Source organism: Pelophylax lessonae (assembly GCF_965119305.1).
Source record: "Pelophylax lessonae genome assembly, chromosome: 4".
Lineage (NCBI taxonomy): Eukaryota > Metazoa > Chordata > Amphibia > Anura > Ranidae > Pelophylax > Pelophylax lessonae.
The window spans coordinates 566,335,276-566,350,884 of record NC_138771.1 but is presented as its reverse complement, the minus strand read 5'-3'; the positions used below and the strand labels follow the sequence as shown (position 1 = coordinate 566,350,884).

The window sequence follows — 15,609 nt, the reverse complement described above, 5'->3', positions numbered from 1 at the left end:
GTATGAACAACATATAAACTAAAGAGAAATAGCTTCATACCATTCATGTTTCCCCCTTTCATGCAGACTAAACATCAATGCAGTTTCCCACAACAAATAGCTCTGAGATTCTTAAATACGCCCCAAATACTTTATATAAAGCACCTCTTAGTAACAGATACAGAACCATATGAGATTGTTTCAGCAGCTGCAATGAAAAAAAAAAAAAGACATGACGGGTCATTTAGTATAAAGGCGGAGTGGTATTCTGCTACACATAATCAGATTTTTAGGTTTATTTCAGAAAATCGGGTAAGAAGTAAAACACTAAGTGCAAAGTGAACCACCCATACCTGGCCTGTCTGACCTCGGTAAAGTGAATTTGGGTTGGTTCCTATGGACGAATACATTTTGTACTTTAATCCCTGCACTGTTTATTGAATAAGGTGTTTGGGTTTATTAGCCGCCTCTTATGTGAAAAATTTTGCAGTCATTAAACTTTAATACAATGAGACAAATTTTCTGTGCGGTTACCGTATGAAAATTCACATAAAACTCTGAATGTTATGTATGCCTTATTTATGAAAGGCAACTTGCGGTTTATGTTTAGTGGCCCTTTAAAAATTCAGAAAGCAAAATTCACAGGATAAAGTTGTTCCCTAACCAGCACTCAGCACAGGATTAGTGTGTTCAGGCAGGGCCTTTGTTATGTATGTCGATGTAGATATGTAAAAAAAGACATATATAGGAAAATGTTTCTGTCCATCTGCCAGTGAAAAGTCTGTGCCCTTAGATATCCCTGAGGATCTTCTAGTCCTTTATCCTGTGTTGTCCCGCTTGCCGCCTCACATCCATAGAATCAGAGGTTAGGGTCCTGCAGGTCAGGAATAGTCCCCAGTATAGGTGGACTTGGTCCCGGAAAATAACAAGGCAGAGGGATAGAGGGTAGCAGGGTGTCACTTGCGGGCATTAAGAGTGTCCTGGAATTTAGTGCTGGTGTATCGGATGTGAAATCCCTTTTTGTTAATCGAGTCATCGGAGTGGAATCGGATGGTCAGAGATTCTCCTGTAGAATACACCTCCTCCGGGGGCTGTGGAGAACAAATTGTAACTGATCATGAACTGGTTATAAACAGGACATTCAAAAACATTCAACAATAAAGTGGACTTCAGTTATCAGTTGCATTGTATATGCACAATTCAGGTTTTGGGAATTGTGTTTTTGTGTATGAACTCAAGGCAGATCTAAGGGACACAAATTAAGCATTGTATTTATTAATACATCATTAAAGTGGATGTAAACCCTCTCCTATACCCAGTGAAGTGAAGTGAACAGCCTCAGATAATTGAAATGAAACAAACCTCCCTACATAAGTTTTACATGTATATGTGCTGTCTTTCCCTTTTTACACTCTTTAGAAAGTGCAGACCTGTTCGAAATCTTGTTTCCTCTTCCAGCAGTGGTTGTGGAGTCTTGGCATACACTGTGTGAAAGCTGATTGGAAGAAAGGCACACATCCTCCTCCACATAGGCAGAGGAACAAAGGAACATGCAGAGCTGTATTATGAATTGACAAGCTCTCTGCTTATCTCTAAGCTCCCTCCCCGACACAAATTTTCAGCTGCTGTTATCTTGTGTGTCGGAGAATTTTTCAGAAGTTATCATGCTGATAACAGAGGAACGGAGCAGCAGAAATACACCATACATAGAGCTTTGGAGAGAGATAAGTAAACACTACAGATATATGTGCTTCGGTCAAATTTCATGAATGGAGTTTGCAACCACTTTAAAACCAGCCATGGGCGGTTCGAATGTTGGCCAGTTCAGCTGGAACCAGCCGAGATTCACATCATAGTTGGGCAAGCCGAGTCTAGCCAACCAGATTTTTCATCCAATTATTGCTAGCGGCTGTTATAGCTATCACAATGGCTCCACAGGAGGGATTCCCCTGTCAACACTGTGGGGAATTGAGCAAATTTATTTCCTGCAAACCGTGGCATTTGACTTGGTATACGCTTCCTGCAGCACCTTCACAGTAGAGCTCAGACTACTGGAAAGATATGCAGCACAAGAAGCCAATTAGTTGTGCTGCAGTGCTTATGTGTTAGGGAGCATGTGGATAGATGAAGTGTGGAAACATGCGTCAGTCTACTGGGCAACAAGACCTGCAAGTGTTACTTAACTGCAAGAGAAAAAAAATCATTGTTGTGTGGCAGAGCTGTGTAAATCTGAGGAGTGGATGGAGAAAAATACAAATCCTTTGGCAGCAAAAACTTAGAGCTGAACTCCAAGCAGAAAAATTCTTATTTTAATACATTTCCCAATAGCCACAAAAGATATAGATCTACTTTGTGTGCACCCCATGCCTTGATAAAGCCAGCACTGCCAGGTCTAGCCTGTCTGATGTGGGGATGCAGTAAAACAATGTCAGGGGGGCCAAGGATGAGAGGTCAGTAGGGTGGAGAATAGGGTCAGCATTTTGTAGGGCTGTATACAGAGGCCCTGTCATTACAGGCAATTTACAGGGGTCAGCAAGGTGAAGGACAGGGGTCAGAAGGGCAGTGTACGGGGTCAGCCGGGAGGAGGACAGAGGTCAGAAGGGCAGTGCATGGGGTTGGCCGGGCAGTGTACAGGGGTCGCTAGAGCTGAGGACAGGGGTCACTTCTGGCAGGACACTTAGCAGAGGTCCTTCTCCCATCCCTGCAGTGCACACAGCCTGTACACAGGTAGCAGATCTCCTTCTCAAACAGCACATACTCGAGATCAGATTACCTTACATGCAACCACAGCAGAGCATGTAGCTTGCTAATGCAGCTATGCTGCCATTCTGATCAGGGAACTTCACAGGTCAGCACTGCAACATAGCAGGCAACTACAGTCAGGGCCGTAGATAGTTTTTTTTTCCCCCCTAAGGGATGGGGGGGTTTCAGCTCTCTAAAATTGCAAGAGTGACACAAAATGGTGCCCTCTAAACCTGCTTAGTAAGGCTGGTTTTCTGAGCACAGTGGGCCTGTGTGGAAGATCATAAGTTTGACTCTTCTCCCTGTAAAAAAAAAAAAAAAAGTGATGCGGCAAACGTTGAGTGTGACTTTCATTATGCTGAATATGGCCAAGGCTTAAAAGGGGCACAGAGTGCAGGGATTCAATAGTATGGGACACAAAGGTTCAGTAGTAAGTGAGGCTGAGTTCAGAGATCCGTAGTAGATGAGGCAGAGTTCAAGGTCAGTAGTAGAAGCGGTAGAGGTCAGAGGTCAGTAGTAGATAAGGTAGAGTTCAGGGGTAAGTAGTAAATGTCGCAGAGATCAAAAGTCAGTAGCAAGTAATGCAGAGTTCAGGGGTCAGTAGTAAGTGATGTAGAGTTCAGGGGTCAGCTGTAAGTGATGCAGAGGACAGATTTTGCCTAACAGTGGGAGGGGCTCAACTGAAATCTGGGCGGCACAGCTAACCCCAACGCCCCTCTAGTTCTGGCCATGTTGCCATGTAGAGAGTAGTGGTAGCTCCCAGATTCATATAAAAGACAAACACAAAAAGAAACACAACAACTAAACTAAGTTTAATAAAATAAAACACATTAACAAAAATAAGATCATGAGTGGCATGATAGCCAAAGGTTATAGGATATGTTCATTTTTGTTTTGGGAGCCTGTAAAGCATTGCACCAGATCGCTGGTGCCATGCAGGTCTCCTGCAGATCTGTCAGTGTATTGGCTTGCTCATATCTCGTACGAGGATGCTGATACATTCTGACAGGAAGACTCAAGGAACTACCAGAGCGCTCACAGTGCCGTGGTAGTTCACTGAAAACTAGAAGACGACACCCCCCAAAGACTGCCAGACATTGTAGTTTTCCATTCACAGAGGACTGTGAATGAGTGATGCGGCCGGATGGGTGTAGTTTTGCATGGCCGTGTTTCTGGAATTATGGCAGCAGACACAAGGAGAAGATTCCCAGTCTGCTGTCACAGTGGGGATAAGGTGGGGGGATTTGCGCGGGCCAGTGCATTCATAACATGTTACACCCTGAATATGGATGTAATATGTAACATGTTATAAAAAGGTGAACTGAATCTTCAAGGGAATCTGCAATCTTTCCACATGCCATGGCCAGAAGGCCACGAGCATTGGACAGCCACAGTTTGAGAGGCATTGCCGGAGATCCGAAGAAACCACTGTGCAGAATCCAGTCCAGAGACCATCAGTTGGTACCTGTCCCCCACAAATGACAACAAAAGAAGCAGGATTGCATTTTGGGGAGAACCTCCACCTCATCAGCTGATGAAGCTCTGGACTGGGTTCTGCATTGTTGTTCCTTCAGATCTTCTGTGCTGACTCAACCCCCTGGCCAGGGCAGGAGAGCATGTGGTAAACCTGCGGATTGCCTCCTTTAAACCATGTTTTTATTATATAAAACACACAGAGGGCGTACCGACCTAGTGCATTATCCCGAGACAAATAATTTATTAGATAAAAGCATGGTAAGTAATGTACTCGCAAAGACAGCAAGAAATTGCGCATCACAGATTACTGTACATTCCATCCAATGTATCAATACGTATGGGTGTAACAGTCACTGAAGACCCCATGAGCTAACCCATGATTTTATATCTTTGGAAGTGTGTTTTGTTTAATTTTCTTTATTATATGTTAGCATACCTACATTATCCTTTTGCGCTACTTCGCTCTTTTTCAATACTGTACCTAGCCTATGCAGGAAGCAAAGCTGTGGGAGGACCCCAACATGTCCACCCACTACAGGCTGCCTGCACAAAACTACAGGAGGGGAGGAGACAACACCAGTCACCCTGCACAAGGAGATAGAGTGGCAGTGACTGGTCTGATTACAGGAAGTTCCTGCACAGAGGTAAATTTGCAGGAGTAGGTTCATTCTGGATTACTGCCCAGATCTGAAAGAACACCACAAAGTACACAGAGCACAATAAGAAAGAATACATATGCGTCTTGTACCAGATAAAGTACTAGAAGGAAGGTTGTCCATAGCATATAACAGCATCCTTCCATAGCATCCAATCAGATTTTGTTTACTTTATCCATCCTACATAAGATATATGAACAATGTAAAGCAATTGATTGATTATGAAAATCTTGTCACATGTCCACACATATGGCGCTCAGATTCACTCATTACAGATGTCAAATTAGGCATAAAGAAAGACGGATAACAAACGATAAAGATGTTTTTTTCCAGCTTTATCCTAAGCCCTTCCCAAATGTAAACAGATGCCAGAATTTCTTTTCCTTTCTGTTGTCATGGAGACAGCATCAGAACACATCACTCCTGCCCGTCTCACATATATTATGGCCTGAACACACAAAATATGGCATATTTGTATCTAAAAGAATAAAGAATGTGGTTACTTTTGGTTAAGGATTTTTTCTTTTTGGGCCAGAACATGGTGGTACAAACCTTCGGCACTACCCTGAAGGAGGCAGGAGGTGTCTGGGCGACATCAATAGCCTTCTAGTGAAGGTTCCCAAATCTCACAAGATGATGCTCTAAGAACTGAGCTGAAGAGTCTTCTCACAAGATTTGGGGTAAAGAGTGTTGCCCAGTAATCTTGCCAGAAGGCTAGTGACATCACACCACAGCATTAATGTAAATTAAGGGAATATGTTAAGTATTTTTTCTAACCTTTTTCTTTACAGGCACATTTTTAACTATCTAATATATAGCAACTTGTACGAGTAGGCTCCAACAAGTGTGTGCCGGATCACATACACACACATATACATACATATACACATATATATATATATATATATATACACACACACACACACACACACACATACACACACATATACATATATACATACACACACACATATTCTATACATATACACACACATACACACGTTATCCCACACTTCCGCCTGCAGGGGGCGCTGGGCAATTGATGTCCACCGGCACCCGCTGATCATCGTGCAGAGACCCAGAACAGAGCTCTGCTTATGTAAGCAAGCCAGAGTTCCGTTCTGACCGTTGTAGGCACTATAACATTAGCGTAAACAATCAATATACGTTTATTGGAATTTTACCAAAAACATGTAGCAGAATACATATTTGCCTAAATTTATGACAAAATTTAATTTTTACAATTCTTTTATTGGATAGGTTTTATAGCGGAAAGTAAAAATTATTATTATTTTTTTTTTTTCAAAATTGTCGGTCTTTTTTTTTTGTTTATAGCACAAAAAAATTAAAATTCAGTGGTGATCAAATGGCACCAAAAGAAAGCTCTATTTTGTGGGAATGCATGACCACGCAATTGTCTGTTAACGTGACGAAGTGCCGTATCGCAAAAAGAGGCCTGGTCATGAAAAAAAAGGTAAATCTCCCAGAGGTCAAGTTGTTAAACACCCCTCTGCTCTGCAGCCTACTCTCACTTTTCCTTCACCACCCTAGCTCTGAACAGCCTCCAGCCTCCAGGGGAAAGGAAAATGCCCATTTCTTCCAGCTATGGAGGAGCATGTGACAGACTTTACACAAGGATTCCTTTCCTTTCTCCCTATGTCTGAAGCAGCCTGGGAGCAAGGAAAAAGGGTAAGTGTGTGCTGTTGATAAGTGTAGGGGTGATGGGGAAGTTTAAGGTTTCACTCAGGGCTCAAGAAAATACAAACAATGATAGTTCCGCTGTTAGAAATCATGGGGCCCTGTACAGTGTACCTGACAGGGACCCCCCACAGCCTAGGTGGGTGTGTGGCTGCAGGTGTATGGCCCTGAACATGGCTCCAGCCATAGGAACAAACTGCTTATCCCAGTGGCCAGAGTACCTGTGTAAATGGGTCTTTAATCATTTTATTTTTAATTTTTTACAGCCCTGTTTGTGGCTTTGGTGAAATATTAGGGGTCTAGACCCCTGATGTCTCATGTTTGAGACACAAATGTAGGACCCAGATCTACAATCTTTTCCCTGCAGCCTCAGCTGGACTACAGAAGGAATGAACAGGAAGTGTCTGTAAAGATTTTCCCTGTTCAATCACAAACTGATGCATAGCAAATACAGTGTGGGGGGTTCAATTCTTGAAATCAATCACCATGTGCCCCCCCCTCTCCCTGCAGCAGCTGACAACCAGTGGGAGGGAGAGAAGCCACCTGTGCTGCTGAGGGGGGGAGGGGGGGTAGGCGTGGCCCTGAACTTTTGGAAATGCCTGCACAATAATGCTGCCTTGGCACCCTGTTAAACAGATGGGACCCAGTTCCATACACTAGGGCTTTGCTGCACAGTACAAGTGTAGTCCCTGACACGGCCCCTGCATGTCACATGGTCAGTAAATTGTTTTTTAGCAGTTAAAAACTTTACTATCCTTTATTGCTGTTTTTTTTTTTTTTTTTTTTTTAATTCTTAACCACTTGCCGACCGCCGCACGACTATCTACGTCGGCGGTCAGCCCCTCACAGGCAAACTAACGTAGGGCTACGTTGCTTGCTTGTGAGGGTCTAGGGAGCGAGCGCGCGCCCCCCGGGGCGCGCTCCCGCTCCCGCGTGGTCACGGACCCCCCCGCGCGTGTGACCAGCGGACCCGATGTCCGCCGGTCACTCGGCGATCGGCGGGGGAGAGGGAGAATGTCAGGCAGCTTGTGTAAACAAACTGCCTGTCATTCTCCTCGCTGCAAAGACACTGATAAAACGGATCTGGTATGTAGATCCGTTGATCAGTGTCTTTACAGCTAGAGCCACAGCCAATCACAGTAGAAACCACGCCCCTAGGGACACACACAGCCCCTCCCTTCCAAATAAAGTTAACCCCTTCACTACCAGTGTATTTTTACAGTAACAGTGCATATATATAGCACTAATTACTGTAGAAATGTCACTGGTAACCCCAAAAGTGTCAAAAATGTCAGTCAAGGGTCCGATCTGTCCGCCGCAATGTCGCAGTACCGCAAAAAAAATCGCAGATCGCCGCCATTACGCGTTAAAAAAAAAAACAACAAAAATGACAAAAATCTTTCCCTTTGTTAGTAAACGCGATAACTTTTGCGCAAACCAATCAAAATACGCTTTTTGCGATTTTTTTTACCAAACATAGGTAGCATAAAATAAATTGGCCGAAAATTTTTAAAAATTTTGATTTTTACATTTTTTTTTGGGGGAATTTCATATAAAAAAATGTGAAAAATATTGCTATTTTTGCAAAATTGACGCTCTTTTTTTGTTTATAGCGCGTGATCAAAAAATCGCACAGGTGATCAAATACCACCAAAAGAAAGCTCTGTTTGTGGGAAAAAAAGGACGTCAAATTCGTTTAGGTACAGCGTCGCACGACCGCGCAATTGTGCGTTAAATTCACGCAGTGCCGAATCGCAAAATACCCCCTGGTCGGAATGGGGGTAAAATCTTCCGGGGCTTAAGTGGTTAAGAAGCTGATTCACAAAGGAACCCTGGCAATTGTTTAAACAAATACGAACAGTTATTTAGAATTTGCATTTAGGAATAATAAGGGCATAAAGCACCTGAATATATCTCCACAGTCTAGAACAGGGACAGCGCTTACTCTCTGTACGTTAATGGGAAACCCAGGTGCCTTTTTGATACAAGCTGCTTAAATAATTTCCTGGAAGCTCCAGGCCCACAGAACACTCTCTTGTTAGATCTCCTGACCTTAAACAACCATTCATTTTGCGTATGCAAACAGCCAGTGTGTCAGCATACCGCTGCACCTCAAACGACTACTTGTACCGAAATGAAAAGAGAAATTACATGGCGATCAAACACAGCTGAAGCCAGACTGCTATTTCTGACATTTCACTTGCAGAGTACTATAAAACGTCTTGACTAGAGGAAGGTTTTTGCCAACTTAGTTTCCACATCCCTTATAGAAAAAAAAATTTGATTAAAATACCTTGATTATTATGAGACTTCAGTTTAATTCTAAATAGGAGTTTGCCTTAATGAGAGGATTGTTAGGCATTTTGTTTTCTATGTATCACCTGTAATTGTTGAAGTGAAACGATGGGCAGAAATAAAAAATTACATGTTTGACATATATGAAAAAACAAATTTAAACCCGCGCTACACAATAGTGATATGTTATTCTGTGAAAAAACTGTGAAGGTGTGCAGCTGCTGCAACACTAAGAAACTCTTAGAATAAATAAATAAAACCAAATTAATGCAGCGCTAGCAACAAATAATATAAAAAATTACAAATTATTTAAATCAATCTATATCATGTGAATACAATATGTAATATTAAAATATATTAATCACATTAAAGTGCATAAGTTTCTATAGAAATATTTTAAAGTGCATATTTAAACTAAAATATAAACATTCAAATGTGAGATTTAAAGTGCAAAAATGGTGGAATAAAGTCCTTATTGATGATCCAAAAAGGTGCCAAAGTGCCAAGTAAATAAAGGTGCTTGTGAGGTGAAGGTGCCCTCTTGGTTCCCCACTCACCGGAATTGGATAGTATAAAAGCCCTTGGTTTTATTGCACATTTGCCCAGGATCAGATATGGAATTCCTCCGATGTGTCCTCCGTATGGAAATCGTTCCCGATACCACCATTAAAAGAAAAGAGGGCCATACATCGTGAAGTACGTAGGTATAATTTTATTCCCCACAATACGATTGAATACTTACAAGATCAAAGAATAAAAATGGCATATATCATACAAAGCAAGTGGCGCCGCTCTTGGCGTGCGTTCCACATACAGGAAGTTCCCGACCGGAAATGACGTTACGTCCGCAACCGGAAGTGCGTCAACGCGTTTCGCCGTCACACACAGCGTCTTCAAAGGACATCACTTCCTGTTGACAGAGGCTCTTTATACTATAACCTCTCCTACATCATATCCGGATTTGTTTAGGGAACGTAACTTAACAGGTCTTAAAATTCATATCTAACATATGTAACATGTCTATTGTTGGTCTAGCGATATTAATCACCTAAACCAGAATTGAAAATAAGCTTATTTCATGACTTTTAGAAAATATATGGGACGTTTCTACATCCGGGCGTAACTTCCTGTTTACAAATATAACATCCTATTATACACTCGCAATGAATATTCCTTTAAAATACAATAAAACTCATATAGCTCAAATTATTGTGATTCCTAGAGCTATTTATTATTTATGGAGATGGGTTTGGATTATTTCTAATATCGTGCTATATTATAAATATATCGATAATTAAATAGTTTATTAACGGGGATAAATACCATAATTTTAAATTAACTTTATTAAAAATTATTTATATTAATTAATATAAAAACTAATATAAAACATACATTTTGTTAAAATCAAGAAAGGGAGAGAAAATAAAAAATAAAAACTATTATTATTTTAAAGAGGGGTTCTACAGAGCTGGAGGGGGTTTTTTGGTCTTATGTATTTTTAATAAAATTAACACAAAAAAAAATATATATATTAAATATAATTCTCAAGCTAGTTATAATATTTTGATGGAGCATTATTAAAAATATATAACATATATAAAATAAATCAAATATTAAAAATTATTATTAAAACCTGTTAAAAAATATTAAGGGAGGTAAAGAATTAATATCAATAATTTTACATAATTAGTCTACCAATCAGATAAAAAGCAGTTCACATCTACATCCACATTTAACCCTTTGGGCTGGAGTGTTTCCAACCGGTGGATCCATTGTGTTTCGTTTTGTGACACTGCTTGCTTTAAGTTGCCACCCCTCCAATGGGGTTCAATTTTATCAATTGCACAAAAGGATAATAAGGTGGGATTACTTTGGTGGACCAATTTAAAATGGTGGGAAAGGCTGTGGTTTTTAAACCCTTTTCTAATGTTTGAGACATGTTCCCTAAGTCTTATCCTCAGCTCTCTGGTGGTTCTACCCACATACTGTAGCCCGCAAGGGCATGAGAGGAGGTATGTCACATGCGTGGATGCACAAGTGATGAATTTTTTTATTTGATATGTTTTACCGTTAAAAGCAGATTTAAAGGTAGTATGTTTTCTTTTCCTGAATTTGGAGGTCCTGCATATCATACATCTGCCACAGCTAAAAAAAACATCCTGATCCCAAAATGTCCCTATTTTTGTGGGTGGATTGACCACATTGTGAGCTAGCTGCAGTCTTAATGTTTTGGGTTTTGTATATATAAACTGTGGCTTGGATGGAAGGAGAGTTTTAAGAACATTGTCTTTTAATAGAAGGTGCCAGTGCTTTTTTAGAATTTTCTCCATTTGTGTATGTTGTCTCGAGAAGCTGGTCAGAAAGGCCATGCTGTAATCTTTCTTTTCTTTTATTCTCTTTTTGAATAAGTCCTTCCGTTTTAATATTTTTGACTTTATTTTTGGTGTTTACAAGATCTTTCTTTCTGTATCCTTTTTCTTGGAATTTTTTAATGATTAAGTCAGCTTGTTCTTCATAGTCGCTTTCTCTATCACAATTTCTCCTAATTCTCATTAGTTGGCTGTTAGGGATTGTATTCAGCCATCTGGGATGGTGACAACTGCCTATGGGAATGTAACCATTGGCATCTACTTCTTTAAAATGAGTCTTAGTGCAAAGTCTGTTAAAATCCTTAAAAATACTCAAATCTAAAAAATTAATACTTTCGGGGCTACTAGTGTGGGAGAAAGAGATATCATAGTGGTTATTACTCATATAATTTAAAAACTGATTTAATGAGTTCTGAGTGCCCCTCCAAATGATAAAAATATCGTCTATGTATCTCTTGTAGCTCAAAAGCTCTTTTGGTCTGTTAAAAATTTGCTCGCTCTCCCACTTCCGCATAAAAATATTAGCTATTGAGGGAGCATATTTTGCTCCCATGGCTACTCCTTTCTTTTGTCTGTAGTATTTTTTCTCATGCCAAAAATAATTATGGCTCATTGCGAGGTCCAATCCTTGTAATAAGAATTCTTTTTGTTTAGTTTTTATTTCAGTTTGATCTAAGGCCCATTTGGCAGCTCTCAATGCGTGTTCTTGTTTTATATTTGTATATAGTGAATTGACATCTACTCCCACTAGAATGTCATTCTCCTCTATCTTAATGTCTTTAATGATTTCCATCAAGTGTTTGCTGTCACGCAAGTAGGCCTGGCCTTCCTGTGCCAACGGCTGGAAAAAGCAATCCAGATATTCGCCTAAACGTGATAAGAGGGAATTCACCCCACTTACAATGGGCCTACCGGGCGGATGTTCTTTGTTCTTATGGATCTTCGGTAGTTGATATATTACTGGTATCTTTGGCGCATCCGGTACCAGGTATCTGCTTTCTTTCTTGTTTATAATATTTTCTTTTTTTGCCCATTTTATTAATCTCGTTAATTTTGCTTTATATTTCTTGGTGGGGTTCTCTTTTAATTTTTCATATGTGTCATGATCATTAACCAATCTATTGAGTTCATCTAAGTAATCTTTTTTGTTCAAAATTACAAGGCCGCCCCCTTTGTCTGCGGCTCTAATTACTATGTCTTTTCTTTTTTCCAAGGATTTAAGGCCTCTTTCTATGTCTTCTTTTTTTCTTGAATTTTTAATTTTCAGACTTTCCAGATCATTTTCTACCATAGTTTTAAAAACATCTAAAAACTGGTTGTTTAAAATTTTAGGATTAAAAACAGACTTGTTTCTCAATTGTGTGTATAAAAACTCTCCCGAGGGTATGATGTCTTCTTTCTTTTTTCCTGCATAATATTTTTTAATATTTAATTTCCTCACAAATTTTTGAATGTCGATATACGTATCAAACTTGTTTAGATTTTTTTCAGGTGCATATTTTAATCCCAGACTCAAAACTTTTAGTTCATCTTCAGTAAAAGTAGCACTGCTTAGATTGAAAATTCCATCCGTTAATTTGTTCTTTTTCTTTTTCTGCCCTCCTCTGCATCCTCTCTTTCTTCTTCTCTTTCCTCCCTTGTATATTGTGTTTGCTCCATCTGGGTCCATGGTCTCCAATCGTCTCTCCTGTCCAGATAGTAAGGATTTCCTCCTCCTCCTCTGTAGTTGGGGGCTCCTCTTCCTCTCCATGGGGGTCTGCCTGATCCCCTCCTCTGAAAATCCCCCCTGTAATTGTTGTAACCATAGTTACCTCTGCCTCCCCTGAATCCTCCATTGTATTGTGGGCGTCTTGTTCCGCGATGTCCTCTAAAGTTGTTACCATTATTGTACCCCTGTGGTTGGGGGTAGTGTTGTTGAGGATAATGTTGTTGCGGAGTTTCATCTCTTAGTGCTGTAAATCTATTGTTGGTCGGAACATTGTATTGTGGAGTGTATGGTTCAGATCTATTATAGGGGGTATGATTAGGGTTCGAAAACCTCTCCTCAGTGTATCCCCCATTCTCATTGGGTTCCACTCTAGGGGTCATTGCTAGAGGGTAAGGGAAACCTCTTTCAGGCGATGATTCTCTTGAGGTTCCTTCTTGTGTAGTGGCCTCATCTTGCCATTTATAGATCTTATTGGACTTATAGTCATTAGAGTCTCTCATATATTTTTTCATTTTTTTCTTTTGTGTGTCTCTATCTATTTTCTCTACAAACTCCTGTACGTTTTTCATTTTTTCTTTTATTTCAGTTGTTTCTTCTAAATTGGCAAATTTTGCCTTGATACCATTAATGTTGGCCTCCAATAATTTTAATTTTTTTGTTTTTCTGGAGATGAGTAGTTCCAATAATTTTCTCTCCATGAGATTGAAAAAACCGAACCACTCCTCCTCCAGAGCTTTATCAGTGAGGCCGTCATTGGGCGGGTTTAAATTTGTTTTTTCATTTATTTGGTCCACATGGAACCACCCCCAGCAGCTCACATGGAAATTTTTAATTTTGTCACAAATAAAAAACTTGATGCAGATGAATTTTTTTCATCTAATAATATTGGCCAAACTATGAACCAGGATTTTAAATTATTAAAAAATTATATGGATAAACAGGTCAGAACCTGGTGGGACATCTTCACACTAAACAAATATATAAAAGATGGGATGACCCCCAGGAGACTAAGATGGGATCTAGCCCCCAATGACGGCCTCACTGATAAAGCTCTGGAGGAGGAGTGGTTCGGTTTTTTCAATCTCATGGAGAGAAAATTATTGGAACTACTCATCTCCAGAAAAACAAAAAAATTAAAATTATTGGAGGCCAACATTAATGGTATCAAGGCAAAATTTGCCAATTTAGAAGAAACAACTGAAATAAAAGAAAAAATGAAAAACGTACAGGAGTTTGTAGAGAAAATAGATAGAGACACACAAAAGAAAAAAATGAAAAAATATATGAGAGACTCTAATGACTATAAGTCCAATAAGATCTATAAATGGCAAGATGAGGCCACTACACAAGAAGGAACCTCAAGAGAATCATCGCCTGAAAGAGGTTTCCCTTACCCTCTAGCAATGACCCCTAGAGTGGAACCCAATGAGAATGGGGGATACACTGAGGAGAGGTTTTCGAACCCTAATCATACCCCCTATAATAGATCTGAACCATACACTCCACAATACAATGTTCCGACCAACAATAGGTTTACAGCACTAAGAGATGAAACTCCGCAACAACATTATCCTCAACAACACTACCCCCAACCACAGGGGTACAATAATGGTAACAACTTTAGAGGACATCGCGGAACAAGACACCCACAATACAATGGAGGATTCAGGGGAGGCAGAGGTAACTATGGTTACAACAATTACAGGGGGGATTTTCAGAGGAGGGGATCAGGCAGACCCCCATGGAGAGGAAGAGGAGCCCCCAACTACAGAGGAGGAGGCGGAAATCCTTACTATCTGGACAGGAGAGACGATTGGAGACCATGGACCCAGATGGAGCAAACACAATATACAAGGGAGGAAAGAGAAGAAGAAAGAGAGGATGCAGAGGAGGGCAGAAAAAGAAAAAGAACAAATTAACGGATGGAATTTTCAATCTAAGCAGTGCTACTTTTACTGAAGATGAACTAAAAGTTTTGAGTCTGGGATTAAAATATGCACCTGAAAAAAATCTAAACAAGTTTGATACGTATATCGACATTCAAAAATTTGTGAGGAAATTAAATATTAAAAAATATTATGCAGGAAAAAAGAAAGAAGACATCATACCCTCGGGAGAGTTTTTATACACACAATTGAGAAACAAGTCTGTTTTTAATCCTAAAATTTTAAACAACCAGTTTTTAGATGTTTTTAAAACTATGGTAGAAAATGATCTGGAAAGTCTGAAAATTAAAAATTCAAGAAAAAAAGAAGACATAGAAAGAGGCCTTAAATCCTTGGAAAAAAGAAAAGACATAGTAATTAGAGCCGCAGACAAAGGGGGCGGCCTTGTAATTTTGAACAAAAAAGATTACTTAGATGAACTCAATAGATTGGTTAATGATCATGACACATATGAAAAATTAAAAGAGAACCCCACCAAGAAATATAAAGCAAAATTAACGAGATTAATAAAATGGGCAAAAAAAGAAAATATTATAAACAAGAAAGAAAGCAGATACCTGGTACCGGATGCGCCAAAGATACCAGTAATATATCAACTACCGAAGATCCATAAGAACAAAGAACATCCGCCCGGTAGGCCCATTGTAAGTGGGGTGAATTCCCTCTTATCACGTTTAGGCGAATATCTGGATTGCTTTTTCCAGCCGTTGGCACAGGAAGGCCAGGCCTACTTGCGTGAC

General features: G+C 39.9%; 1 protein-coding gene across 1 annotated transcript in view; it reads right to left on the bottom strand.

Moving 5' to 3' along the window:
* Nucleotides 1–446: 446 nt before the first annotated feature.
* Nucleotides 447–15,609, bottom strand: part of BMP1 (bone morphogenetic protein 1) — a 216,461-nt gene continuing 201,298 nt past the window's right edge. Inside the window, exon 20 of the mRNA XM_082255771.1 lies at nt 447–1,070. Within this exon, the coding sequence (XP_082111897.1) occupies nt 936–1,070 (135 nt within the window). The 3' untranslated portion in view covers nt 447–935. The remainder of the gene's footprint in view (nt 1,071–15,609) is intronic.